Source organism: Xenia sp. Carnegie-2017, unplaced genomic scaffold (genome assembly GCF_021976095.1).
Source record: "Xenia sp. Carnegie-2017 unplaced genomic scaffold, XeniaSp_v1 HiC_scaffold_22, whole genome shotgun sequence".
NCBI classification, from domain to species: Eukaryota; Metazoa; Cnidaria; class Anthozoa; order Malacalcyonacea; family Xeniidae; genus Xenia; species Xenia sp. Carnegie-2017.
In genome coordinates this window covers 2,038,916-2,066,535 of record NW_025813485.1, presented here as the reverse complement: position 1 = coordinate 2,066,535, position 27,620 = coordinate 2,038,916, and the positions used below count along the sequence as shown (strand labels likewise).

Here is a 27,620-nt window from a genome sequence, read left to right as displayed (position 1 = left end):
TTTCAATTATACAAAATTTGTAATAGAAATAATTGCGTGTACATGATTTTAAGAGTTTGCGCAAGTCGGTTTAGTTTACTTGAACATATTTGGGATAGTGGGTTTCAATTCTTGTAAGTTGATGTGGTCAATGATAACTTATATGTTGGGGCAGCAGTTGCACTCATGGAGGCATCTCATTTATATATATAACATAAATATAAAAACCTGTCCAAGCTCTGAAAATCAGTGTTCCTTTGTGACACGAGTTCAAAACCTTAAAGCAAATTAGGCAGTAAAATTATCTTTTCTTCTTCAATCATTGAGTTTTGTGTTGTCATTGTGTACTGAGCTAGCCGTAGGGAAAAACTTATCGTTGCGGTTGACGGAACACAAATATTGTGACAAATTAAAATCTTTTTTCTTCTGCCTCAAGGATAAAGCCAAAACAAAACAAACTTTCGACAGCAAACTGCATGAGAACCTAGTGCCATCCGTCCATAACATAATTGCTGGTTAAATCTGGCTTTTAGAGGGTTTATTTGATATAGATATAACAACGAAAAAACGACCTTTAGTGTAGTTTAACATGACGTTTAACTCACGTCAAAAGAATATTAGCAATTTGAAATGTTTCACAACAGTCTAGCGTTCAAAAATCTTTGAAAATTACTTCTAAGGTCAGTAAACTTGTCAAAGACACTTAATAATACTTAAACTGACGTCATTATAACTCACTTCTGAAAGTGAAAGCAGCCATTTATCTTTTTGGATTTATACCACCGGCCACCGACGGTGCCCACCGAAGATACTTTTAACACATTTTTTGGATCAAAGGCTTTGGTTTAGTGGATTTAGGATCACAGTAAGCTTCAAATCACAGAGAAAGATAGTGATTTATACAAGAACATTTATGGAAATATTGTCATTATCAATCCTACAGTGGTTTCTATATCATAATTTTTCAAGTCTTAAACTGAAACATATAAATTGCACGAATAATTAATCATAATTTCACACATTTCGATTTTGTCTTATATTTACATAATGCAATTAATTTGCGTTATTATCATTTTTATCTATCCATCGAATTTATCCTAAAATAATTTTTTTTTATAGAGAGTTCTGTTGAGATAAGTGTCATGCACCGGTACAATATGCATATACATAGTAATTGGCACTCAAATTTAAAGAAACATATTTTCAATCAATGGTTAAACCATCATTAGTCGAGACGCCATGGCACTACACAATAAATATTTTGTGGTTTAATTTTTTTGCATCATTTAATATTTTCCTTAAGCTTCACCTGAAACTATGACACAAAAGCATTATGCTGAAATTTTATCCTCACGTCAATGCATTAATAAATGCGCTACAGTAAATTCGCTTTGATAAAAGGCCGTAGTGTTAGTTAACAAATTTCTTTATAATAGAATCTCTCTAAAGTTTAGTAGAGTTGCTTTTCTGTGATTCTGTCGTGTTGTTTTGTTCATCAGGACCGAGTTCTATAGTTAATGGTGAATCACATGACAAGCGATCAATTTCATCATCAGTCTCATCAAGGATGTGTTCATAACTATCACTCTGTTCATCAAAAGGACTGGAGCAGTTTCGACCATTGACTCCACTATCGTTTGGGAGACAGCTCTGTGTAGTGATGTCACTATATGTTACACCACGATCTGATGTGATATCGTTTTGATTCAACACAAAACTATGATTCAACTCAAAACTATGAACGGCTACACTATCATGTGTTGGAGACGTATTTCCAGAAACGTCACTAAACAAATCACTGCTACATCCATTAACATCATTACACAATACAGAACCATTTGCATTGCTATGAGTTCCATTTAAAACAACACTCCCTTTGCCCATCGCCATCATCTTCAGTCGAGCATTCTCAGTTTCTAAGTGTTTTAGTTTCTCAAGTAATGTTTCTTCATCTCGTTGCTTTTGCTTCAATTTGTCTTTTAGTAATATGAGATTCTCTTTTAGCTTTCTGTTCTCTTCAGCAGTTTTTTCCAATAACGGTTTTAACAGAGATGGGTTTTCCTCCTGTAGAACTTGATATTCAACCTCAAAACGGAAAAGTTTATCACCTATTTCCAGTGCGAGAACATCACTGACAATGCTTTCTTGTTCATCAACTGCTAGCTTTGGAAGTTCAATTTTCAAAAAATCAACAATCGTTTCCAAACTCTGGCATGCCAAAATATTTTTTTCAAACCGACTTATTAAGGTGATGGCCACCTATTGCAAAAACGCGAACACGAATATTAATGCAGTGCAAACGATAGCCGTTAATATTTAACTAAAAATTTCACCATAACTTCATAAACAAAAACTTACCTTGAAAATTGTCTCTAATCCCCCAAGACACAACAAATCTAGAAAAATAAAATGCAATATTTTTCATCGCGCAATAAGATGGGAAGTAAATGTGACTTCTACAGTATTGAAAAACATCCATAACTGGTTATTTTTATTGAGTAATATTTCTACTGTTTCAACATGAATATTGTTTCATTATCAATCTATATTTCCAACGTCTGCTTACCCAACACTCTGCAAGCAAACGAGAGTGGAAACAATGAAGAAAAGAGCGTTAAAAACCAAGAAGCAGCGTACAAAGTTGGTGTAACTTCATAACATTCAAAATGATCATGTAGATTTGGACAGGCGTCATGAAGTAAACGAGAATATTGATAAAATTGAACCTATATCAAATAAAATGAGTAAGATCTTTATCTTATTTATGATACACATACGTAGATATTCTCAATTTTATTCACATTTTCAATATATTCATACTTACACGAAGTCCCGCCATATCAGGCATATACTGATTACGTAAACCGTAATGGAAAGTTAAATGTGTCAAAACCTCAAAAGCTTCCTCCTCGCCAAGCTACATATATGAGACAAAAAGAAAAAATTCAGAAGAAAAAGACATTTGTACCAGTGATGCAAATTTATATTTTTCTATCCGAAAATGGGAGAGGGGCATGTGTTAACAACTTAGTTTTTGTACAGACTTGTATGGGGGCTATATGTTAACAAGAACTGAGTCTTCGTAGATACTTGTATGGGGGCGGCTATATGTTAACAAGAACTGAGTCTTCGTAGATACTTGTAGGGGTGTATGTTAACGATAATTGACTCTTTGCACATGTTACAGTTATTCCACACAAAAAACGTCAATAAACAAAAAATCGTTGACCTACATGCATTAAAAGAATTCCAGCAACAAAGCTCAATCCTTGACAGTATCCCAGATCAGGATCCATGTTAGAATAAACTTTCAGTAAATTAAACAGAGCAAATTGACCAACTCCAACATGTTGACTGAAATAAGGATGTGCAGGAAACGTTCGGTCTAAAAAATTATAATTGGTAAATGATTTTAATAATATATTCATACTGAAATAAGTTGACGAGAAAATATATTTTATGCTTACTGCAGTCTATAAGAATCGCGTGTTGATGAATGGATCTCATTTCCTTCAACTCTTTATAAGATAAAGAAACAGATGGCATCGTACTGGGTTTACGTCGCAATAAATCTTGTTTTAACAAATATCTCCAAATTTCTCCACGGCGATTCTTTGGTATTCCTTGAGTACGCAATAAAGGAAAAGATGTTAAAGATGTTTACTGGTATATGTACATTCAACATTTCTTCAACGAACAATTCGAACGATTGAAAGAAAATAAAATATTTCACGTGACTGACTGGTGTTTCGCAGAAATGGGAAAAAGATTTCAAAGAAAATCGTGTTAAAGTAGCTCACCAAACTTTACTGCTTCCAGAAGGTCTTTTTTTTCAATCAACTTTTCTTTTTCATTCATTAATTTGTTCCACATTTCATTAGCTCCGCTATTACTGGATAAAACTTCACGGTATTCTAATTTCAAACGTTTATTCTTGGCTATTCCTTCTCCAGCTAAAACACCAATACACAAACATATTATTCATTGTAAGACAAACAATATGAAATTTCAAACAACAAGATCTAATGAAACTACTTTTTTCTCAAGGATGCACCTCTGCATCTGATGAAGACCAAAGACACGTTTCTTGTGACGCATTTCATGATATTATAATACATTTACAATAACAAATAGCCTTCAATATGATACATAAATTGTGGATTACATGGAGGACAAGGTATTTTTTAAAAGACGATTACAAGAAAAACAATGATATAAAACAATGATATAAATGATGAAAAAACATATTGAATGGAAACTTGCTATAGGGAATAACTTAACAATTGAAAATAAAATTAAAATTTAAAGGAAGAGAAGTACACAGATACACACACACGAAACAAAGAACAGTCGATGACGTAACACACACACACGAAACAAAGAACAGTCGATGACGTAACACACACACACACACACGAAACAAAGAACAGTCGATGACGTAACACACACACACACACACGAAACAAAGAACAGTCGATTGACGTAATACAAAAATATGCAAGACGGAACATATATTCTTGTAAAAGATATAGTTAAAGAATTTAAATAATACATAAATATTTCAACAGTTGACAATTACCTCGCAGCTTCAAATTCTCTCGTTCCATTCTAATTAATAATCGCTGCTCTAAGATTGCTTTTCTCCATAATGCACGTAATTGCTCTGGTGATTTTTTATTGGTTATAATTTCAGGTATAACATTATCATTAGATACCATTCTCTCTGCTTTTGTAATTTTTGTTGGTGTTACAACACTGTCAAATATAGCGCGACGGTAAGACTGTTTCCGAGATAACTTTTTGCTTGGAGTTGTTGTGGTGCTCCCACTTTGTGGATGATCCACAGTAAAATGTTCATCATCTGATACATGTTCACGAATTTCATTAACATTGTTAACCATCTAGGTAAGATGCAATATTTAAATGTCAATATTTATTAATACAAATAGAAAGAAATCAATGAATGATTTTCATTCCAATATAAGTTTGTGATGTCATGTCAAGTTTTTGTTTGAATCTCCCTGACATGATTGCAAAAACGTTTAATGAATTATGTAGTTGCTTCATTGATTTCCATATTGATTTGTTTGTTTCATCCTACTCTTGATTGCCCATGCATATGTTTGTCTACAATCATGTGAAAGTAGACTTAATATAAAAAGTGTACAAAATATCCGTATACATGCAGAAATTAACAAATTATACCTTTAAACAATGATGTGATAAAAACAATCCGATCATATAAAAACACAAGTTACATAACTTGCTTCAAATCACAGCAAAATTTAGTTTGCTGTCTATTTTTCAAGAAAAGTCAGAGATATCAAAAAATTTAGTTCACATGGAAGTTGTACAAACTTACGCCATTATGTGATTTAACCACGTGACTGATATCACTGTAAGACCGCCGATGTTTCCGCTTGGATTTTTTCACCGTGTCATCGCTTGTTGTTACTTCTCTTTTCTCATCATTGACATGATGCTCTGATGCTTCACTTGAGTTATTTTCTTGTTGCTGAATTGTCACAAAATGTTTGCTCGATCCAATCTATCGTAAATAAAATAGACGTAAAACTACATAACCGTGGCATGTCGCGTAAGGTGAGCAGCAACATAGGGGGAAAACTGACAGTGGTAAAAATATGTGAGATAGATAATTAATAGTACGTAATTAATTCAAGAGCACATAATTTACTGCATGAGCACGGACATACGTAATTAATTATGAACTGTTCAAATATTGCCTATATTTTTTATTTCCTACCTTACTTTCCGCCTCGTCTGAAGAAGTTCCGTCCGTTTCGTTACGTGACATTCTAACTTTAGACTGAAAAATAAACACAAATAATTATAAGCAAAAATTACAAATGTGAGCAGGAATGAAAAATAAATTACCCGAAAAATATCTCCCAAAGAGCGTTTTGCCTTCGCCATAAATTTATTTTGTTGAGGTTTTTCCTTTGCTTGGCTCGTTGAACGACTCTAAATTAAGTCCATCGACATTAAATTCGTTCAACAGGTATTAAAGTCAAAATAGCTGTTTTTATTACCTGACCACCAGATGAATGACGATGAACTTTTTGCATATCTTCATATAAAACACGTAATAATGACATCATAACTTCGTTTTGTTCCACCAAATCACGACGCTTTGATTCAATCTTGAAAAAATACCTCGCTTTCATAAAGAAAAATGAAAATTAATCTGAGGAAAATATGTTTTGCAAAAAGCTAACCTTGCACTTTTTTTTTAAATCTTCAACAACACTTTCCCCAAAATTATCCATCAAATGATGACGAATCAAGATTTCTTGATCACCGGGTCTTTCACCTGATGATAAACGATCCAATAAAGTTGTGAAAAACTTTGCCAACAGATACAAAAATAATTTTAAATACCTTCAAGTGCTTGACATAACAGATGTAATTTGTGTAACGGACATTTTTCACAAGCTGCTAAAGAGCCAACGGCTAGCCAAGCCGAATTAAAAGCTCTTTTTAACGATTTCATAATGTTATCAACCTTAAAAGAAAATGGAAAACGCTTTGGTATTGGTAAAGGTTTTTCAACCGTAATAGATTAACACGTTGCAATAAGCCGTTCTTTTACCATTCTATATAAATATATCATTGTATAAACATACACAATCTTTGCTAATGGTGGAAAAATCTCAACAGAAATTTGTTCATACGTATATATATTTTTAAGAGGGAGACAAACGGCATGATACACTTATATGAAAATGTGAATGTACGAGTTTGAAAGAGTTAAACAATGTAAAAATCACGTGGCTTTATAGCCTAGTATATTGATTTTACTCTTATAAATTTTTTGACTTTCTTTTCAACAGGAATAAATCTAGGATGATTTTCGAGGAAGTAATCCAGTTTGGATGACATTTTGGTGACTACTTTGTGAATATCACCGTACCATGTAAGACTTTTAACCATGTTTGGGAAATTTCTGAAGTCTACTTCATTAAACACAAATCACAATTCATTTTACTTGATTATTAATGTTTTCCAGGGAAATTGTCACATCTCAAGTCAAAGATAGGGGAGTGCACTCCTCCACACACCTTCCACTCTCTCTCCACCCCTCTTCCACCTCCACACCTTCCACTCCCCCCTCTCAAGAGTGATCTCCACACACCTTCCACCCCCACCCTCTCCCCTCCACACCTTCCACCCCCCCTCCCATAGTGCCCTCCTCCACACACCTCACTCCCCACCCTTCCCACCTCCACACCCCCAGATAAGAGTGCTCTCCTCCACACACCTTCCACTCCCTCACCCTCTCAAGCCAAAGATAAGAGTGCTCCACACACCTTCCACTCCCTCACCCTCTCAAGCCAAAGATAGAAGTGCTCTCCTCCACACACCTTCTACTCTCCCCACCCTCTCAACATAATCTTAATTGTCTTGACAATGAAACCAGATGTTTTAGAAAATATAATTGCTTGTTGAAGTATTTGTTTTATAAGATCAAAATCTCCAAACGTGTTTGTCATTAATTCCTAAGTTTCATAATGTTGTAGTACAAAATTGTAAAAATATCTCAACAACATTTTTTATGTTTTTTTATAAAAAAATTTAAGGAAGTACTAACCTCATGTTTAGAATGTGCTTTAAATACATAACAATGATAGTTAGAGGTTGAAGGATTATGGCAAATAAAGCCAAAATGTTCTGGTTCAATGGTACCCTTAAAATAATGAAAAATATATTGATCAAACTAAAACAGTGCAAGTACATAAACCCTCATCACAACAATCTAAATGAACTTGATGCATCAACATACATACCAGTACCTACCTGCTGACAAAACGATATTTCTTGAACTTTCCTTTCCATGGCAATCTTCCCTGAGACAGATGAACTAAATGTAATTGAATAAACAGAAATACTCATAACAAGGCTGTCACTTTCATTAAGGCCATACGAGTTTGCTTTTGATTTGCCAGCTGTTGCTTCATAGGAAGAATTAATATTTATATGTGATGACGTTGTGTGATCACTTGATGAACGTGGTCGTTGTTGATCATCTGAATCACTTTCTACTAGTTGGTTATCCTCACTATTCATTCTTAATGACTTCAATTTAGGAGGCATTTCATTAGAAGGTGTGTGACTGCCATTTTGAACTGCTTTTAAATCGTTTGACTTTGCTGACAATAAATATTGTTGACTACGATGACGAAAACGTTCTATAGATGTATCGATCAATGAAGGAGGGGCTTTTCTGTGTGATACAGCCAATTTTCCAATGTAAGTAACATAATATTTTACAATATGTTCATCCTCTTTTGAGCCATTTTCTACAGGAACATCTTGTAACTTTAAAGTTTCTTTCAATGGCATTTGTTTCTTGCATTCTTGTAAAGCTTGTTTTAAGCAAACAAGAAATTGGCTAGCCTGAAAAAAGAAATTGTTTTAACTGACAATGGAACTATATAAAATCATATGAGCACAAGCAGAGCCACAGAATTGAATTGGTTTAAGGCATAAATTTCTTGTTTGGAATATGACTGTTTTTAATACAAACAAAATGTTTGTTCCAAAATATAAAGCAAAAGACTGTCAATATATCCAAACCAAATCTTATACGTATGTGAAACTTTATGAAATAGAAAAAACATGATAATGAAACAAGTAATAACTAGTAAACCTTTCATCAACTATTTAATAGCCTTTGGGCCATAACGTCAAGTCGCCCTTGTCTTTGTCTTAATTGTCTTATACTGTGATCTTCTATATCGTTTGTATTGATAAAAAAATGTACCTTGCTTGTATTCTCGGCTTCAAAAACATGGCATGAGCAAATAGCGTTGTTTCTTGAGTCTTTCAGAAGGTAAGCAAACGTTGATGAATCTTTGCCTTCCAGTTTTATGCATTTTGATATGTGAATCAAGCCATGTTCTACAACCGTTTCGTTCTTTACAAATCCTGTAACACTTGTATGTCCAACAGCAAAGTGTATATCTTGCCTTTGGTTTTTCCTCTTGATTTCAGCAACAATCCAGGGAATCATGCAAGATGTATATCTTTTATCAATTAGCAGAGAACCAAAGTATGCTAACCGTAGGTTAACTGAAGAGTCGTTGTTACAGGAGATCCCATCATACGATTTTGAACTATGCATTTCTCCTATTTACATATGTTGTCGAAAAGCTTCATATTATGTGCTTATTTTATTCTTAGTGGTTTGAATTAAGCTTACCAATGATATACTACATAGGTTTGTCTCGTTTTATGATAATATACATGGCTAACAATTTCATATTTCAAAGTAAGTCCTATGTTAAGATAAATCATTGACACTGTCATTGACACTGTCATTGACACACTCATTGGCAAAATAAATTTAATTGTATTTTCGGTAACAATGCGCATGCGCTAGAAAAGAAGAACAATAACAGGAAGTTTAATCAATATCACTTATTTCTTATTTGATGAAGTAAACCATGAATCGAATATGTTTTCATTTAAATCTTGTTTCACCTGCTATTTGAAAATCATTCATGTTTTGTTACAGACTCATTTCTTTCGCGAACTTTTTTTAAAGCGCGCTTGTGGTAAATTTAGTTCTTCGGAGTCATTTATTTTTTTGTGCTATTATGTACAAGTGCCTAAAAAATAAAACGAATTCATAAAAGCAAAAGTGTTTCAATATTTTTGACACATCTTCTGTATTTATGTTGTCAAGCGAAAATATTATTCCAGAGGGTAATTGGCAATAGGTACAGTTCTTTAATCTATTGTTCAGTAGATCTAACTGTATTTTGTAGTTGGAGGCTCAACAAGCCACAAGGTTTAACAAGAAATTTACTCATTAAACAGAATTAAAGATAGGTTTGATCTTTTGTAATAGGATCGTTTTGCAGCTACTTGTTCAGTTGTTTGCTTTATTGCTTTTTCGAGTTACGGTCGGCTATGATAGTACTTGTACATGATGCAGTACTGAACGACACCTCTGTATTTGCAAAAATGAACACAACTTTATTTCGAAAATTCAATATTAAAATCATTCCAATGTATACATATTTTACAGTAATTTATTATTCAAAAACATATTATAATTCAAAAAGTATTCAAAAACATTTTTAAAACGTTTTCATTGGTCCAATCGCTCATAATTCACTGCCACAATAAGGACAATACAACAAATCTGATACATATTCACGATAAGGATGGGATTCACAATGATAACGAACACGACCAAAGAATTGTTGAAAACAGCCAGAACATTTCAATGTTTCAGGTTCTCGACTGCAGACACAGCTATTGTCTTCCTAGAAAATGAAAGTAGCAAAAATTTACGATAGTTAACTAATTTTTTTCATCGAATATGTTTCCATCATTTATACGATGTAGTTTACCTTTTCTGCTTGAGAATTTGTTTCTTTAGTTTTGCATGGTGAATCCCAAAGCTTGCGGAAATAACTTGTGATTCCACCATAATCAACGGCAAACTTATCATGTTCATTGGAATGATCGTGTTCACTTTTCTTTAGCAAGGACAACAGTTTACTTTCATCCCTCGTAAATGGCACTAATATCAGCTCACGTATTGTTCGATTGAAATTTTGTGATTGATTTCTGTACGGGATAAATTCAGAATCGTTTGTATCAACGTTGATTAAAGAGCCACCGGGTATTTTTGGCGCACTTGTCTTTGTGCTTGACTTTCTTTCTTCTGTATGTTGTTCTTTTGCACTGAAATCTTTCTTCATCTTTGGAGGTGATTTTGAAAACTGTTCCTCCAAACGACCTGATGAATACAAGTTTGGGTGCTTGTCATTTCTAATCGAAGTCGTGGTATTTACTGAAGTAAAACAGATGTTAGGATTCACACTCATTCTTTCGTTTGGAGGAATACCATATCCGCACCCAAAATTAGTCGAATCACTCATAGGTGCTGTCACATTTCCAATAAATTCGCCGTTTCTGGGGGCAAATGATGACTGTCTGTTGATAAAATCATTGCATGGGATATCAACAAGATGAACTCTTGGCATTCGCTCGCGCGGATTTTGATAAAACTCGGATGCATTTCTATTCATTCTAATATTTTGTACCACAGGTGCAAAGGCTGTATTAAATTGATTTACACATGGTTGTACCATTGGAGGTGCAGTCATTGTCTGCCATCGGTGTTGAGGTATTGTTCGTGGAATAAGGTGAGCTGCATGTCCTGGTATATTTGGAGTACCAAGGTGAGCTGCATGTCCTGGTATATTTGGAGTACCAAGGTGAGCTGCATGTCCTGGTATATTTGGAGTACCAAGGTGAGCTGCATGTCCTGGTATATTTGGAGTACCAAGGTGAGCTGCATGTCCTGGTATATTTGGAGTACCAAGGTGAGCTGCATGACCTGGTATATTTGGAGTACCAAGGAACACATGATCTGGTGCCCTCCTAGGATCAAGACGAGCTGTTGAAAAAGCGTCATGATGTGGTGGCATTATATGAGGTTGGGCAACACGTGCTACAACAGGATGATTAACTAAGTAATTGACATTTCGTTCAATGACAGGTTCTGGTCTAAGAATTGGTTGAAATTGATTACTGGCGTAAACATTCTGGAACTGAGGAATGCTATTTACTTGAGGTTGCATTTGCACAAAATGTGTAACTGGATATTCAGGAATCACTCCACGAGAAGGTATGTACTGCATGGGATATCTGGCAGTTGGTCGTACAGTGGTAGTTGGAGCAAAAATTTTACACTGCTCAACGCTGACATTCCGTTGAGACATTCTGATATTGGATTGGATATTCACTGGTTTAGGTTCAATGAGAACAGTTGGAGGTGCGCATCGAATGGGATTGTTAAAAACACACTTTTCACAATTATAGCCACCATAGTCAGGCGTTGTTACCCAAGAATCATTGTTTGTTACTCTGTTCTTTTCATCATAGTTCATGCATGGTTTGTTTGTGAATGCTACGTATGTATCCTGAAGCCTAGAATTTGTTTGCTGAGCTGCCTTCTCTGCATTATTTATACAAGATTGAGCAGTGATACTTTCTTCTTTTTCACATGTCTTGATTTTCGATGTTGCACCAGCTACTGCTGATGACATTGGCATCACCTTACTAATAGAATCTATCGTCTGTGCAACATCATTCTTTATTTCTTCAGGAACCTCTTGTTCATCATTCTGATGAATTTCAATCATCTTAAAAGAAAACTTATCAACAAGTGTAGGCAATTCAGTTTCCTTTTTGGGTGACTCTTCACGACACGAAAAAGACATAGAACATTCGACTTTATAGCCATCAGTTTCATTTTCATTGCTTAAGTTGCTGCTTTGTTTTAGATCTAGCTTCGAAGAACAATTTTTGGATGTTGAAACTTCGGTATTGACTGTATTTTCTAGAACTACATTATCGGGTGTCATATTGTCTTGGGAGAACGAACAATTTTTTTCTAATCGTGGTCGTTTTTCCTTTATCTCTATATCATCATGCCTGTTCGGTTTTCTAGCCAACCTTATTTTTTGAGGTTGTGGGGGAGATAATGATTCCCTTTTCCCTTTTTCTTTAACGTTAAATGTAGTCTTTTCATTTGTCGAGAGACTACTAGTGGCATGGCTTTTCTTTAATAGTTGGATTTCTTTTCCAGCTAAGCTAACACTTGTTTCTTGGCAAACTCGTCTTTTCTTTTTTGGTTTTGAAGAGCTTTTATTGATTAAATTGCACGGTTTCTTTAATTTACTTCCTGTTACGGTGCTGTCACTTTCTCTTTTCAGGTCATTTCTTGGTGAATTATTCATCAAAATTTCCAACACATCCGCTTGTTTCTTTATTTTCTGTTGAAGACGAAACAGCTTTTCTTTTGGAAGGATCAAATCTTCTTTCTGAGCAGTTTCTTCTTCAGCTGGAGAAAGAAAAGCAGGTTTTTATGAGTGTGGTCCTTGGTTTAAATCTAATGGTACGCTCTCACCTTTTAAAGATTCATCTTGCGGCATATAATTTTTTGAAAATCTTGGATAATCGGACTTTTTATTAGAGAAATTTGATTCGTCATAATCAGCATCGCTTTTTGCTTGTTTATCCTTGAACTGCGATGCATCACGAAGATCGTTTTGTGAAGAAAAAACTTTTTCATGTTCGGAAATATTTTCTTTCTGCAAATGGAGATCACAGATAGAATTTTCTTTCAGATTCTCAAGGTTGGTTACAGCACATCTTTCCTTCTCGTCAGATGAAATTATATTCTCTCTGTGGTAATTCATTCTCTCGGCGATTTTATTTAAATTGGACAACTGAGCATTCAAACAAACACGCTCGTTCACACGTCCCTCTGTCAATTCATGAGGCATCTTTGAATTTTGGTTTTGCTGCTTTTGAGATCTTTGCTGCTGATTTTGTTTTTGGTTTTTCTGATTGAGATGTTGCTGGTTGATATGTTGTTTCACTTCCGCTGGTCGACAATAGCCATCATTATTAGATTTCAGATCGTGTTTTTCGAGATTGTGCATTGATTCAATCGGATGACCTTTCCTGTCATTCGCATGTTGAACATTTGATGTTAATGGTTCCAGTAAATCGGTCGAGGAAATATCACTTCTTTCATTGCATAAATGAATTTCTTGTGTAGTATCCTCCACTTGATGCTCTTCCACCTTTTGAGTTTCAACTAACGTAGATTGTTGAGACGTCATTTTCTCAACGGGAAGATTTCGTGAGTTCTTTGACGTCATATCAAAGTTATTTTGTCTTTTTCCTTCAATGCATTCAACCTGACCTACATCCATTGAAAGGTTATCTTTATTTGGAAAACGTTTAGTATAAGTACGTGAAAGTGATGATACATCTTCAATGGTAACATCATCTTTTATAGGTTGCCCCTGAGACTCCACATAATGTTGATGATTACAAGAATGAATTCCACCTTGTACGTAAGCAAAATTTCGCATACCAATCAACTGAGGAGGAACCATTTCTGGAACTGTTGTACATGATGATATTTGCTCATTTGTATGACGGATTCCGTGTTTTATCTATTGATAATAACTATTCTCGGTTAAATTGCAATGAAACATGATGGAGTAATGTAGTCAAAAATGTAAGTTCATTAAAACGCAAAGTTTTGAACAATTAAATTTATTATTTGTAGAAAATGTAGTTGAAGTCACAACAGCTACCTGAGATCTTTTCATATGTTCAGGCCTTTTTAAAACAAAATCATCTCCAGAATAACCAGGTATTGCATAAGTTAAATATAAAAATCCATCAATAACTGCCACACCATTATTTTCCATCACACATTTTTCAGCTGCTTCGAAACTTTTGAATTCCACGACGGCATAACGTGGCTGCGAACCTTTTTTTGGTATAAACTATAAGGACAATAAGGACAATTGTTCATCTACCCACATATAATAAGAGAATCCCTTTTCAGTCCCCACAAACCACCTTCTATCATCTACAAGCCATCAGCAGCTCATTGAGAAAGCGATACTTGTATTTTTAAATTTCAATAGCATTAAAAAACTGACAACAAAACCCTTCTTTCCCCTGCCGTGCCGTAGCCAGCCCACATATTGGGTCATGCAATGTAAATTTTTCGTCATAATATTATGTATTTCTATAGAAATCATTTCTTGATAGAAAATCATCGTTAAAAGACCTAGTGACGTTTTCACAAACTAAACGTTATATAAGCCTAAAAACAATAAGTTATGCACTTTTCCTACAAGCATGTTGTCTTTGCCGTAAAATAAAGAACTTCATTTTCCCAAAGACAAAAATGTTTAACAATTTTTAGTAAACTACATTGGGACAGATTGGCCTGTCAGTCTTTAGCTCTATTTAAAAGTGCATTTACATTGTGTAACTACACGTTTTCAAGGAAATTGACAATTGGATCTTAGGATTGTGATAAATCCAATTGTTCAAAGACAATAATTATGATGATATTCATGCAAACAGATTTTACCATCACAGTGATCATACCTGACAAAAAGATATGTCATCATTTTTACTCAAATACATTCCAAGTTCCGTTGGAGTTTTAATAGATTGTGGCAGCCCCTCTACATAAATCGTACGAGCAGATGATAAATCTTCTTCACACGTTATTTTATTTCCAGCCCAACCAGCATACAAAGGACGAGCTTGAAGATTTAATTTCGAAATCATCAACATGCACTTTTCAGCACTTTTGATATCCTTAAACACCAACCAACCAAAACCTTTACTTTCATTTGTTCTGCAACTCCTGACAAGCTTGAACTATATGGCGAGAGTTAAAAAAAAAATGCACTTATTGGCCATTTTTTCAATTCAAACAATGATTAAATTGCACCAAAAAATCATAACTTTTTTGCAGGGGCGGCAATTAGCTCCCATATTTTATAGGAAGAGTGTAAAACAGGAAAAAAGGATATTAATGTATAAGTTGCTTGCATAACGCAGCAAAGCCAAAGATCGAGATTAGTCATGATTTTTTATGACGTTTAAATCATACTAAATTGCTTATTACTGAAAGCTGTCAAACGAAATAACAGAATGAGACAGGCTGTGTATCAAACCTATCATCAAAATAATAAAATTATTGTACAGTTTTATTTAATACTCACTGGAATTATTAACTCCCCAAATCTTTGAAGAACTGATCTGATAACATCTTCATTTAATGAAGGTGAGATGGCAGTGATGCAAAGAATATTTGAATGTAGCCTCATATTGACGGAGTTTAACTTTATTGGCAATGCTTTGAGATCTTTCTCCAATTTCTTCATCGCAAAGTCACCATCCGAGTTAGTCAAGTAAATATGGACTATAAATGAACAATAACAAATATAGCTTCATCATGTTTTACTTTAGTTCAGCAAAAAATTTCCAAGTCTTCTTGAAAACAGCTTACTCACATGTACTGCCATCTTTTATCAACTTTTGAATGGAAAAATCTTTCAAGTTCTCTTTTCGAATTTCCTTGAGAATAAAAGCAGTTAGGTTTAAGTCAAATGCACAAATTGTCCCACCAGGTTACTTCATAGAAACACCTTGAATTTTCCAAAACTTTTGATTGACAGAATACTGTTTATAAAAGTTGTTGAACTTTACAATGCTATCAGAATTTCTCTTTACTGAAGTAAAATTATAATAGCTTACATTGCTGTACAAACGTCTCAAAAAATATTAAATTATGCCAACATTAGCTACATGCCTATTGTAATTTTTTCATCGGTTTTTTATAGAAATATATTTGAGAAATCCGAGTACCAACAAATGACGGTCGGTTATAATAAACATCACGACGTTTTTTCACGACTGTCGCAATTTATACAGAAAAAAGCCTTGGATATTGACAAATTGCGAATTGTAAAACCTTCCCGCGTTTTTCAAATGTTCACAGAAAAATCTTACCTGCATTGTAATATAAGGGGATATATTTCGAATTGTGATTATCCGTTGTTGAAAAATATAGTCCATTTCTATTTTAATTAAAAACTATGCTAAAAGATCATCATTGAAGATATCTACGTCCAACAACATATATGTTTTGAAAAATAAACCGTTTTCTTTTGCATTGCGTGCTCAAACTGTCAAACACTGTGTTTTGTTTTTTGAAACACGATGTCGTCATTACTCGCTTAAATGCTTACGTCACTGTCCATTACTTACGGAGCGGTCACCCCGATAAGATTCTGATCAATGATCATCTTTGAATATTAGTGAATAATCCAAACTATGAATACATAAGAAAATATGATAGTTAAGTCTACTCTCAGTCAGTGACAATGATAGATCGCAATCTCACAGAGCAATCATCAATCATGGTCATCAGTTCATTGTAAATATCAGGAGGATTTGCAGAATGCCAGTTTTGTAAAGTTGTGAAATTAAGAAACATTTATTTTTATAGCATTCATTATAATGTATATAACTGCAACTAACTAAGCACAGTCTTAATCCGGTAAAATTCTCCCTCTTTCTACACTGGAGTAAACAAACTTTGCTTCAATGGAGTAAATGGCCACGTGGGAGGTGATTCAAGGCATTGACTTTAAGTATCTTATGAGTTATAGTCATCCAGGTTTTGCTATTAATTGACACACGCATCTTTTTGGTGTTAAACATTGGCCTCGTTTGAAATGTTTAATTTTTTTCTCTGGGGTTTTATATTCTATAACCGTTAGTTATCTCAAGCTAGTAATATCATCTAATATGTGAAGTTTCAGCTGGGATCATAGCAAGTGTGCTGTGTGCTCCAGTTTTTCATGCTTTTCCGAGCAAGTGATGAACGAAGGCAGCACAAATTCGCACTGAGCCTCCCGCTGTTGTGGCCAACCAATGTGAGGAAGTGATGAAAGAGATATCAATATTTTTTCCTGGAAAAAATGTTGAAATAAAGATGGTCATGAGTTGAATAGTGAAAAATTATAAAACAGTTTATCTTATGTTTAACATACATCATTGTCTCCTTTATAATTGTCATTTCAATAATACGTACTTTACCACCAAATGATTCCCAATATTTGAGTTCTTGTGCATTGCATCTGCAAAAGGAGGACTGGGACTGAAACAAGTTTGCATAAATGCATAATGTCAACACAAATGTTACTGTTATAAAAATAGTTTGAATTTGCCATTTATATATAGAAAAATTTACATCATAATTTATATGTGTTTGTTTCATTTAAATTCATGTAGCATTACTGTTTCACTGAAAACAAGGTACGTATGTACACAATACTTGTCAAATTTTGTTTAACAAGTCGTTATTTTCTTTTGAGGAAATCGAAATTGCCAAATTAGTTGTGCAGTGTAAAAAGTGCAAAATACAACCGAAAGGAACCCACTTTTTGCGTTATCATTCGCAGTATAAACATCTCTACGCCGAAATGAACAATTACTTACAGATACATTTAACTCTATATAAATGCATTTCAATGTGATCTGTGTGTGTTAAAAACTCCTTTTTAAAATTACATGTTGTTAAACATGACATTTACATGACAGGAAGTCAAGCTTATCAACATCCTTAAAGACTAAGTGCATGTTTCTTTTGCAGAATGTATTGTAGTCATGGATATTTTTATCATTCTAACTTCTAACCCTAAAACAAAGAAATTTAAACCATTCATAGCCGTGCAACTCATTTTCTTTTACTCTATTAGGTAATGGGTCAGACACTGTCTGAACCAGTCACAACCAAAGATACTAAACTTTTATGTAGCAAAGATTATCTTGTTGGTGTATCATCTATGCAAGGATGGAGGATCAGTATCTTTTTTTTTATCTCAAATTTAAATTGTAGTGTTAGCTTTATATGCCAAACAGTTAAATGAAGTTACACATGCACATCAATTTTGATACATTTGTTTTCTTAACATGATTAAGACATGGAAGATGCACTGACTGCCATTCTGTCTTTAGAGAAAGACAAAACTGCTTCATTTTTTGCTGTTTATGATGGACATGGAGGTTAGGTGTTCACCTTTGCTTCATTATTGACACTTGTCAGTTTTATTAACAGTTGAAGCATTTCTGCATTACTTTTGTTGAAACACGAGCGGCCTCCTTCATTTCACTTTAACATTACATAATTGTTCCATGCTTATACCAATGCTTGCATATAAGACCTGTAAAGTGCTTCTGTGTGAAAAATTGATAGCAAATGATGTATTTACAGGTGCACAAGTAGCCAATTATTGTGAAAAGTATGTACATTCAAAAGTAACAAGTGATCCTGCGTTTAGTAAGTTTAATTTGTTTATATACATCATTTATTTATTTCATTGTTGATGTTTGCATTTAATAACAAACATCTATTGTCCAAAAACCTTCACATATTTCCACCACTGCATTTAATAATTTTCAGTGAATGGCAAGATCGAGGAGGCAATCAAAAATTCATTTCTATCCATAGACGAAGACATGTTAAGTGGTAATCTATAGCTGTGCAGATTGCAATGAAGTGTATAAATTTTAATTATAATATATCCAGTTATCCTAAGGCTAAGCAAATCATCAAATATTAGTGAGAGTTCATGGCATCAATCATTTGATTGTCAACCTTTTCTTATCCAAACTCAATCTTTTATAATGCTTTTAAAGACAGGAAAATTGTGGAATAAATTAAAATAAAAATTTGATGTGATCACTCTATTTATTTAAAACTCAAATTGTTGGCTTGATGAGGAATGTAATTGGCACATCAGTAGCTGATATTGTGTAATAATAAATTAGCCATAATGCTTTCTAACCATAAGAAAAAAAACTAATGTTCATTGTACTTGTAGTCAAGATTATGGTTATTCTCTCTAGGGTTTTGTCTGATATACAAAAACTAACCGTTCTTGAAATAAATATTACGTTATTTTGTTGCACATTTGTATAGAAAATGGCATAAAAGATGACACAGCAGGATCAACAGCTATTGTTGTGATTATAAAAGACAATAAAATATTTTGTGTAAGTTTTTTTCCCACCTGCTAATGAGGCAGCCTTTTAGGCTGTGTAGTGAACTTCAATTTTACAGCGTAATGACATATGTTGGATAGAGGACTTGCGAGACGTTTTTTAAAAACAGCGACCATTCATGATCACACGAATCCAAAGAAAGGCTTGTTTTTAACAATAATTTAAACTAGTTAAGTAAAATCATCTTTTCCTTCAATATTTCCAACTAGACGATATCTTAAATCAACTATAGGGCAATGTCGGTGATTCCAGAGCAGTAGCATCTGTACAAGGGAATGTTCAAGAACTATCTTATGATCATAAACCTTCAAATGATGGTACGTAATGTAAAGTTGGTACATTGTATTAACTATGATGGATTGATAGATTAACTGGGATGATTTTTTTTTACTCTACAGAGGAAACACGAAGGATTGTCGCTGCCGGAGGATGGGTAGAATTTAACAGAGTTAATGGTTGGTATACAAAACTACTTCAAATAAAGTTAAAAGTTTTTACACCTGCGTCATTGTGCTCAACAACTCCAAAGAATATAAATTTGTTTAAATATGATGATTATGCCATTTCCTAATATTTCTACGCAGGAAATCTTGCTTTGTCGCGTGCACTCGGCGATTTTTGTTTTAAGAAGAATGACCAGAAATCTGCTGTTGAGCAAATTGTAACTGGTAAGTCATACTTTTCTCCACATAGTACGCCAAAGTAACAATCCACGTGGTTATTCGGCTTTATTCCTTGTACTTTTGTGATAATCATGGAAATGGAAATATTCAATATTCTTCAAAAATAGCTACAATTTGTGTTATGATTACATCGGCTGAAGATTTCTTTTTACGCTAGTTGATTGTATGTTAAAGTGAAATAAAAACACACCCATTTTACAGCATGGCCCGACGTCATTGTTAAAGATTTAACACCAGAACACGAATTCCTTGTTCTAGCTTGCGATGGTAAGAAAATTTTTGTCCACCTTTTTTTCACGGTATCCTAAAAAAAGATAAAAATAGTACTGACGTTGTTTTTTTTAAGGTATTTGGGACGTTTTATCTAACGAAGAAGTTGTCGAGTTTGTTCGTTGTAGAATTGCACAAGGAATGAAGCCAGACAAGGTCTGTACTCTTTAAAAGTGTACAGAAATGAATAAAAAAATTAAATATTTTTGATACTTATATTGTAGATTTGTGAGGAACTCCTTACACGTTGTCTGGCTCCAGATTGTGATATGGGTGGCCTTGGATGTGATAATATGACTGTTATATTGGTATGTCTGTTGGCCAATAAGAGTTATGAAGAACTTGTTGTCAAATGTCAACGTCCTTCATCATAGGAAATAATGGTGTTATAGTTGGCCAGTCACTCGAATACATTAAGTTGTTTATTGCTCAATAGCGCAATCTCGTTTAACTATTGGTTTCATCTACTTTTGAATCAACAGTCTTGTTCGAAGAGTATAATATCTACCTAAATATACTTTAATGGCAGGCACATTGTTTGACTAAACTGAAAACTCTACGGTTCTCTGCAATTCAATAGATGAAATATTTTTAGCTTACAATTGTTAATTTTAAAATACTCGCGTTAATAAGTTTTAAAGCGTTTTGTGTTGCGTGATTAAATTGTACAAAAGTGATAGATGCATTGCGATTCATAAAAAGAATAATTATTCATGTAATTGTAACTTTGCATTACATTGACTGACGTTTTCTTCATTAAAAGAACTAAGACCAACCGATCGGGATAACTTAACAATGTCCCTCACATTGCGTTGGACATAAAACAAAGATATGTATCAGCTTGAAACATTACGTTTATAATCTTTGAAACAATGAAAACATTTTGTAAAGTGGATTTTAAACAAAATCAATATAAGGCTTCTGATGAAATTTTTCGCCATACCTTACTCCTTGAGTATGTTTGCTTTGATTTTACTCCGTTTTGCATCGCAGAAAGTGAAAGCTTTGTTGAAACTGTTTGACCAAATTAATTGCGCTCAGATCTGCAACTGAAACAATTTCATCTATCATTACCAAGTGCCAATGCCAAGAGAATGAAAGTCTTCTACAACTGCGCAAGTAAAGCCATTTACTGATCTCCAATACATTTCATACAACCAAACAACCACGTACATAGATACTCCAGCTGCAACAGTCAAGGTTTTTTACTAGATTTATGGAAATCCTTCAGTTTGAACATTTACGTAGAATTTTTCGGAATTTTGTCTTTCCATACGATGCTTTTATGCTTCAGCTTCAGTACATTAGCAGGATAGTTAATTAACAAAAAGATGTTTATACTTTCACATAAAATACCAATTGCATAAAGAAGAAAAGTTGTATTTCGATCCAAGAAACACGATTTGCCCTGAAGGGCTACTTTCATTATTGTACAGTGGGACACTGCAATTTCTTAGAATCCTTTCCACATCTAGGCCAATAGACAATGATTTTCTTGATCATTTAAAAAGTGATAAGTAACATTAATATGATTCCCACTTCTATCTCTTTGTTTTCATATTATTTATTTTGTTTTATAAGGACTCTTCACATAGTGCCAGTTGAACATAGCATAGTTGAGATGAACGAAATCTGTTTTGTTAGCTGAAATTTGAGTGTATTTCCAGGTATTACTATTATCATGCTCGATACTCTAACATTGTCCTATTTGAAAAGGCATGGTCTGGTCTGAATTGCCTACACTCGAAGCACAGGTGTATTTGAGCTTTTCATATCCTGCGTCATGCTAGCAGCCTGGAAATTAATGTATGTTCAGAGAAATAAAATTCCAGCATTTGATGATGGCAGGCTGAAAACTATATTTATGTATGGAAATAAAAAATACGAAAACAAGATGTACCTTTGAGTTGCTTCACTTATGCTGCGACTCGACATTGAATCAATGCACGGCTCTTATTTTGCCGGACAAAATCATCCAGACTTGAAATCATAGCTATTAAATGTTGAAATGAAACACAAATTAGTTTTGCGACACTGAACACTCCTTAAATTCGCCTCAAGGAAGAAAGATTGAATGCAAGACGGAAGTTAAAGTGCAGGACGCATTATGCGACCTTTTATAACAATGTAATAACTTCATAGTCAGTTGAAATACAAGTAACGAGTCAACAAGCGACTTTTAAACACTTCTAAATTTTCTGTTTATGAAATATAAATAATCTGCAATTTCTATAATAATACAGGTTTCTAACAAAAAAATTTTTCCTTTTCTCAGGACATAAAGTCGTCGGTTTACACTAAAGGCCGGTAAAAAAGAAATAAACAATTATAACACCACGTGGAGTGTTTATGTTTTAAATATACTTTGTCTGCGGGGATTACAATTTAAAAGTAGCAGGAGGAAAGGTGCAGCCTCCCACGCGTTTAGAAGCTATTAGTTACATCGATTAGTTTCGGAACCAAAGCAACACAAATTAAGCTCCGATGTCAAAACAGTGTTACAAAAAGAAATCGAAATGATTTTGATTTCTTAGTGAAACATAACATTGAAACAGAAGAGATACAAAGCATTGTTGTAATCAAACAAAAGTTGAAACTCAACAACTGTAATTGATAGCGAAATTTCGAAACCATATTTGAACACATTGCATTGATATTGCAGCTCTATGTAATAAAATGGTTCGTTTGATCATGGCCTCAGATCATAGACACATGAAATGTTTATGTTCTAACCTTTACCCCTAATAGCACTTGTTCTAGGAAATTACTTGTTCTGTTAATGTCTTAAAATTATGAAAAAAATGAATGAAACCGACAAATGTACAACTTATTAATTTCAAGGGTCACTAACCGAAGGCGCAGCCTCCCACTCAACGGAGATTGAACACATGATTTGATTAATCTGCAAAATGTACGTGATTAGTATTTTAGTATATGAAGGGCTAAAAGAGTGTCGTTAATATAACATGTTGAACATATTTACGAAACGTTTGGGTATAACGAAGCTTAATTTTTCTGATCATTTATTCATGTTATTTAGAGTTTTAGAAAAACAATTATCCTGTGTTTTTACATAAACAGAACCCTTTTTTAACAAGCTGAGGGAGAATCTTGATCGTTCAGTTAACTTGTCATTGTTTCATAACGATAAGACTAAACTCGCACAAAAGAAAAGGTCAAATTACCGTTAATCCTTACTTTCCCGATGTTACCATACGGCAAAACTCACGAAACAAATAAAACTCGATTGACAAAGAATTTCGGGAATTAAAAAATTGCTTGTGATATGAAATTTTGCATGGTTTTAAATTACATCTCCTGAAAATATGAAGAAATTTTAGCAATTATATTTTTCAAATATTGCAACTTTTGAAGTTTTTTTGTAGGTAAGTGGCATAATTTATTGTCAGTTTTTTTACTTTATTTAATACTTTTTTTACCTTCATTATCCAATTACACTTTTTCGCAATACACATCATTTGAACAATGACTTGAAACTGTCATATATTTCCAAAATTTGACTGAAACACGTAGAATTGGTCCCAATTGATCTATAAAAAATGAAAAAATATTTAAAAAAATTGAAGGGGGAAACAGTTTTTCTGCAATCAGTGAAGTTGTGTGGGGATACGTGTAACCTTTTCGTTTCGGAAAATCATTAGGTGTTCAATCAATGTGGAATAGATTGCAGCTAATGATCCATTTGATGTTTAATAATTGATATATAGATGAACATTCTGCATACATTTGGTGTACATGTCAAACAACAGTTTTTTTTCATGATTCAGAGATTTCAAAACTTGAGATTATTGCCGTTTTAATGAATTCTAGAAAAGATGTAGTCTTGACTACACTACAAGTTGAAAGTGACAAATGCACCAATGGGCAAGGCCAGCGTGGTTTTAGTCCTGCTATGCAAATATATACTTGATATACTTGTTTTCTTTGTTTATTCAATGTTTAAACAGATTTTTAAAAAAATTTACACAGTTGGAGAACAATTTAAAGGTAAGTTGGCAGGCGATACTGGAGAAAAGACTGTATACGTTATAACTAAAAATAGTAGCCTCCCTTCCATTGATATTACATGAACAATTTCTCTCTCACTGCATGTGGTCCTACTCCACATGCTGATCTACATAAAATTTAACTTCCTGCCCTGTTAATTTGTTGGTTCGAGAAAAAGATACATATTCCATAACATTTAGATTAAAAATTCTCGGGAATTTCAAATAGTTAGGTAAAATTTTTATTTTTATTTCATCGCATCTGTTTTTAGTAGATAGCTGGCAAAGTTGGCAAATATCCAACAATGTGTTGTTTCTGCAGTAACTTCAGTCAGTTGTCGTTTTCTCTTCATCCAACCTTGTCATTCTCATGATTTTGACAAACATTGGTATTTCTCGCGCCGCGATAGCAACTCCAAAACGAATTAAAAAACTCCCAAAGAGCAAAAAAATAATTGTTTAATCATCAGGTCACTGGGTGGGGATGAAATGATGATAGATTGAAGAGTTTGCGAGGTAATTCCGTGAGTGAAATTGATAAGAGAATCAAAAGGAGATGCATGGAGGATAATATTTTATCATTGAAAATTTACGACAATAGTTAAAGATTGCAACAATGCTGTAATTGTGAATTCCAACCAAGTGGATTTATGACCTCATTACTACGTTTAACGGTAGTGTCATTTTCACGCCACTAGCAAATATTAATTCTGAAAAGAAGTTAGAAAAAGAAAATTTTCTTCTACAACATCATGCGCTATATGACTACCAACAAAGGTCTTTTATTTGTTTTGATTTTGTATTGATTACCATAATATTTAAGTGGACGGTACAAATCACAGCCAATCACAGTCTTTCAATTTGAAATTATATCCCGTACATATTGACGTCATCAACATAATAAAATTAATTTTACTTGATCTGATTGGTTGAGTGCTGCCTTGCATGGTATTGTCTAGATATCTGTGCGTTTGATAATAATATAATTGACAGGTTTTAAAGGAGACTCTACCATATATGGTGTGGAAGAATGGCGCACCCATATCCCACTGGGAAGTTGCTCTTATAAAACACGTTTTATTTGAGTGCGTTAAGCAGTAATTTTGTTACCTAATAACTTGGTTTGTTTTACTCGGAAATCCAATCACACCATAACAAACTAACATAGTGAAAATTAACGATTCATATATTATGGCAATGACTGCGTCCGTGGTGAAGGAAGAACCACCAACTACGACAGTTAAATCTTCCACCGAAGGTCATCCATTCGCACAACTACAATCAATAACGAACGGCAATGTGGTGGCAATAAGAAATTTAAACTTATCATCAGGATTTGATATAAACTCACCAGATGATGTAACAGTGAGTAGAGTTATGATTTTTGTGTATGACGAATTTCAGTCTGACAGTGGTTTTTTGCTTATAAAGAGATGTCGTGTATTGTTGTCATTAGGAATTCAATGAAATTCTTAAAAGTTACAATTAATGTTCGAGTTAATACAAGCAGAAGTTACAAAGTTAGGTTAACCTATACTTAATATACAGAACTCACTAGTACTCACTATTTGATTTAATTATATTTTGCAGTTTCATTGCAGTTTTATTTGTGGTTTATAATGTCGTGTTGTTCATATTTGAATCACGAGTGGTTATTAATATGTTATGAATATTATTGCTGCTTGCGCAGTTAAAGAACTTATCACTGTTGGTCGAGAAAAGTCGAAACTCCAATCAAATTTTTTGAAAATTTAACAATTTTATTTCTCGAGTTAAAATCATTACTTAGCACTTAGCTTTATCAACCGAAAGCTGACAAATACCCAATGTCACGTATGATACAATGATTTTTCATCTAGTTGACGACTTTATGGCTTCAGCTAGTCAACTCATGTGAAACTTAAAAAAAAACACAGAATCAGTTTTCACATATTTTAAGTTTGAAAGTTCCCATTCATGATTTTGCGAAATAAAAATGAAAGAAAAGAGAAAGGTGCCGAATCAATATCACATTACGCATTATCAAAGCACAATGATGATGTCCTTATATGTAATCTTAAATAATGTAATATTTCTATATTGTTTTAGTACAAAATATTAATAAATACCTTGTTTATTTCCTTTTAGGTTAGAAGTGAAATGGAGAAATATCTTCCAGCAGTACCGTCTCCAATAAGCCCTTTCTCATTTCCAAGTTGCAGGAAAAAATTTCGACGAGAAAGTGCTAATGTTGTCAGTGAGTTCTTTAATTTTGATAATTCTGTGAAAAATGAAGATGTGAAAGAACGTGAACTGAAAGAAAGTGTTTTTTTAAACTTGGGCGAACACGATAAACTTACTACATCCCAGGCAGAATCTACACATGTTGCAGTAGATATTAATTTTAACACCTTTCGACCACCACAAGTACGGAACTGTTTGGTTGTTTATCCCCCAACACCACCAAGCTCAAATCCAGGTTCACCAGAGAACTTAATGCCTCGACCTGGGTTAGTAATGAATCCTCCACCACCATATACAGCTATAGCTGCTGGTCGACGTGCAGCTGCTGCTGATTTACAAAGACGTAGAATACATCATTGTGACCATCCTGGTTGTAACAAAGTTTACACTAAAAGTTCACATCTTAAAGCTCATCAAAGAACACATACAGGTGAAAAACCCTATAAATGTTCATGGGAAGGATGTACATGGCGTTTTGCTAGATCAGATGAACTTACCAGACATTTTCGTAAACATACTGGAGCAAAACCATTTAAATGTCAGCACTGTGAACGAGCTTTTAGTAGATCTGATCACTTAGCATTGCATATGAAAAGGCACACTCAGTAGACTAGAAGAAATTCAAGGAACATGAGATGTATAAATTAATTGCATAATCATGCATCTTACCATAGACCTCTTCCTTGACAAAAGGAAATAAATTGCAGTTGTCGAATTTTTGTAAATATGTAAGATTTATGATGATGTGGTAGTTCAAAATTAACTACAAAAAGGATTATTTATTTTTCTGTTTGTCATTATATGACATGGAGAAATTACTTGCTTTATCAGATTCTTGGATCTGATATAAACTAGATATAAACCTCGTAAAGTTGCCATTCTTTACATAAAGCTTAGATATAATTAAGATTTGAAATTCTCCTGGTATATGCCGTGATGTTCCGTATAGGTATTTATAAATTACATACATGAAGCATTCAAACTAACCTTGGGTATCCAAAATCCTTTTCAATGAGTT

General features: G+C 33.7%; 4 protein-coding genes and 5 long non-coding RNA genes across 10 annotated transcripts; 2 read left to right on the top strand and 7 right to left on the bottom strand.

Annotated features, from left to right (window-relative positions):
• Positions 1-969: 969 nt before the first annotated feature.
• LOC124447194 (TBC1 domain family member 1-like) lies at positions 970-9,335 on the bottom strand. Its single transcript, XM_046998086.1, has 17 exons — positions 8,762-9,335; positions 7,795-8,394; positions 7,589-7,684; positions 6,379-6,502; positions 6,216-6,310; positions 6,030-6,140; positions 5,875-5,961; positions 5,744-5,806; positions 5,342-5,527; positions 4,559-4,880; positions 3,780-3,932; positions 3,447-3,602; positions 3,213-3,364; positions 2,804-2,896; positions 2,546-2,705; positions 2,338-2,375; positions 970-2,238 (listed from the first exon to the last, which is right to left on the bottom strand). Exons 1-17 carry the CDS (start codon positions 9,119-9,121, stop codon positions 1,423-1,425), a joined length of 3,612 nt encoding a protein of 1,203 aa, XP_046854042.1. The 5' UTR covers positions 9,122-9,335; the 3' UTR covers positions 970-1,422.
• LOC124447199 lies at positions 6,821-7,300 on the bottom strand. The gene is made up of 3 exons (XR_006948646.1): positions 7,221-7,300; positions 7,096-7,110; positions 6,821-7,058 (listed from the first exon to the last, which is right to left on the bottom strand). It is a non-coding gene; the product is annotated as an uncharacterized LOC124447199 (long non-coding RNA).
• Positions 9,336-9,957: 622 nt separating the features above from the next.
• On the bottom strand, positions 9,958-10,526 carry LOC124447200. The gene is made up of 2 exons (XR_006948647.1): positions 10,359-10,526; positions 9,958-10,271 (listed from the first exon to the last, which is right to left on the bottom strand). It is a non-coding gene; the product is annotated as an uncharacterized LOC124447200 (long non-coding RNA).
• Positions 10,527-11,868: 1,342 nt separating this feature from the next.
• Positions 11,869-15,872, bottom strand: LOC124446876 (cylicin-1-like). The gene is made up of 7 exons (XM_046997755.1): positions 15,857-15,872; positions 15,570-15,769; positions 14,944-15,222; positions 14,133-14,327; positions 12,929-13,988; positions 12,008-12,862; positions 11,869-11,888 (listed from the first exon to the last, which is right to left on the bottom strand). Exons 1-7 carry the CDS (start codon positions 15,870-15,872, stop codon positions 11,869-11,871), a joined length of 2,625 nt encoding a protein of 874 aa, XP_046853711.1.
• Positions 15,873-17,056: 1,184 nt separating this feature from the next.
• On the bottom strand, positions 17,057-17,526 carry LOC124447589. Its single transcript, XR_006948766.1, has 2 exons — positions 17,447-17,526; positions 17,057-17,324 (listed from the first exon to the last, which is right to left on the bottom strand). It is a non-coding gene; the product is annotated as an uncharacterized LOC124447589 (long non-coding RNA).
• Positions 17,527-17,564: 38 nt separating this feature from the next.
• LOC124447585 (probable protein phosphatase 2C T23F11.1) lies at positions 17,565-21,200 on the top strand. Its single transcript, XM_046998570.1, has 12 exons — positions 17,565-17,670; positions 18,114-18,219; positions 18,337-18,420; positions 18,629-18,694; positions 18,818-18,883; positions 19,337-19,410; positions 19,652-19,736; positions 19,818-19,874; positions 20,004-20,087; positions 20,304-20,369; positions 20,449-20,528; positions 20,597-21,200. The coding sequence occupies exons 2-12, from the start codon at positions 18,117-18,119 to the stop codon at positions 20,744-20,746; spliced, it is 915 nt and encodes a 304-aa protein (XP_046854526.1). The 5' UTR covers positions 17,565-17,670; positions 18,114-18,116; the 3' UTR covers positions 20,747-21,200.
• Positions 20,123-23,258, bottom strand: LOC124447588. 2 transcript variants are annotated; one of them, XR_006948765.1, is made up of 4 exons: positions 23,224-23,258; positions 22,273-22,365; positions 21,316-22,166; positions 20,123-20,406 (listed from the first exon to the last, which is right to left on the bottom strand). It is a non-coding gene; the product is annotated as an uncharacterized LOC124447588 (long non-coding RNA). The 2 variants fall into 2 exon arrangements; XR_006948764.1 differs by lacking the exon at positions 23,224-23,258 and having other exon boundaries at positions 22,273-22,450.
• A 554-nt stretch (positions 23,259-23,812) lies between these two features.
• On the bottom strand, positions 23,813-26,571 carry LOC124447590. The gene is made up of 2 exons (XR_006948767.1): positions 26,488-26,571; positions 23,813-23,923 (listed from the first exon to the last, which is right to left on the bottom strand). It is a non-coding gene; the product is annotated as an uncharacterized LOC124447590 (long non-coding RNA).
• On the top strand, positions 25,414-27,588 carry LOC124447586 (Krueppel-like factor 3). Its single transcript, XM_046998571.1, has 2 exons — positions 25,414-25,744; positions 26,507-27,588. Exons 1-2 carry the CDS (start codon positions 25,571-25,573, stop codon positions 27,209-27,211), a joined length of 879 nt encoding a protein of 292 aa, XP_046854527.1. The 5' UTR covers positions 25,414-25,570; the 3' UTR covers positions 27,212-27,588.
• Positions 27,589-27,620: the final 32 nt, after the last annotated feature.

Excerpts from the sequence above, each read along its gene's own strand:
- LOC124447586 (XM_046998571.1), top strand. The coding sequence starts at position 25,571 with ATGGCAATGACTGCGTCCGTGGTGAAGGAAGAACCACCAACTACGACA. Across the intron at positions 25,745-26,506 it reads ACTCACCAGATGATGTAACA|GTTAGAAGTGAAATGGAGAA; the intron begins GTGAGTAGAGTT and ends ATTTCCTTTTAG.
- LOC124447585 (XM_046998570.1), top strand. The coding sequence starts at position 18,117 with ATGGGTCAGACACTGTCTGAACCAGTCACAACCAAAGATACTAAACTT. Across the intron at positions 19,737-19,817 it reads TCATAAACCTTCAAATGATG|AGGAAACACGAAGGATTGTC; the intron begins GTACGTAATGTA and ends TTTACTCTACAG. Across the intron at positions 20,370-20,448 it reads CCTTGTTCTAGCTTGCGATG|GTATTTGGGACGTTTTATCT; the intron begins GTAAGAAAATTT and ends GTTTTTTTTAAG.
- LOC124447194 (XM_046998086.1), bottom strand. The coding sequence starts at position 9,121 with ATGCATAGTTCAAAATCGTATGATGGGATCTCCTGTAACAACGACTCT. Across the intron at positions 6,141-6,215 it reads ATTTAAAAAAAAAGTGCAAG|ATTGAATCAAAGCGTCGTGA; the intron begins GTTAGCTTTTTG and ends TATTTTTTCAAG. Across the intron at positions 3,365-3,446 it reads CGCGATTCTTATAGACTGCA|ACCGAACGTTTCCTGCACAT; the intron begins GTAAGCATAAAA and ends ATAATTTTTTAG.
- LOC124446876 (XM_046997755.1), bottom strand. Across the intron at positions 14,328-14,943 it reads ATGACATATCTTTTTGTCAG|TTTATACCAAAAAAAGGTTC; the intron begins GTATGATCACTG and ends TTGTCCTTATAG. Across the intron at positions 13,989-14,132 it reads AACATATGAAAAGATCTCAG|ATAAAACACGGAATCCGTCA; the intron begins GTAGCTGTTGTG and ends TATTATCAATAG.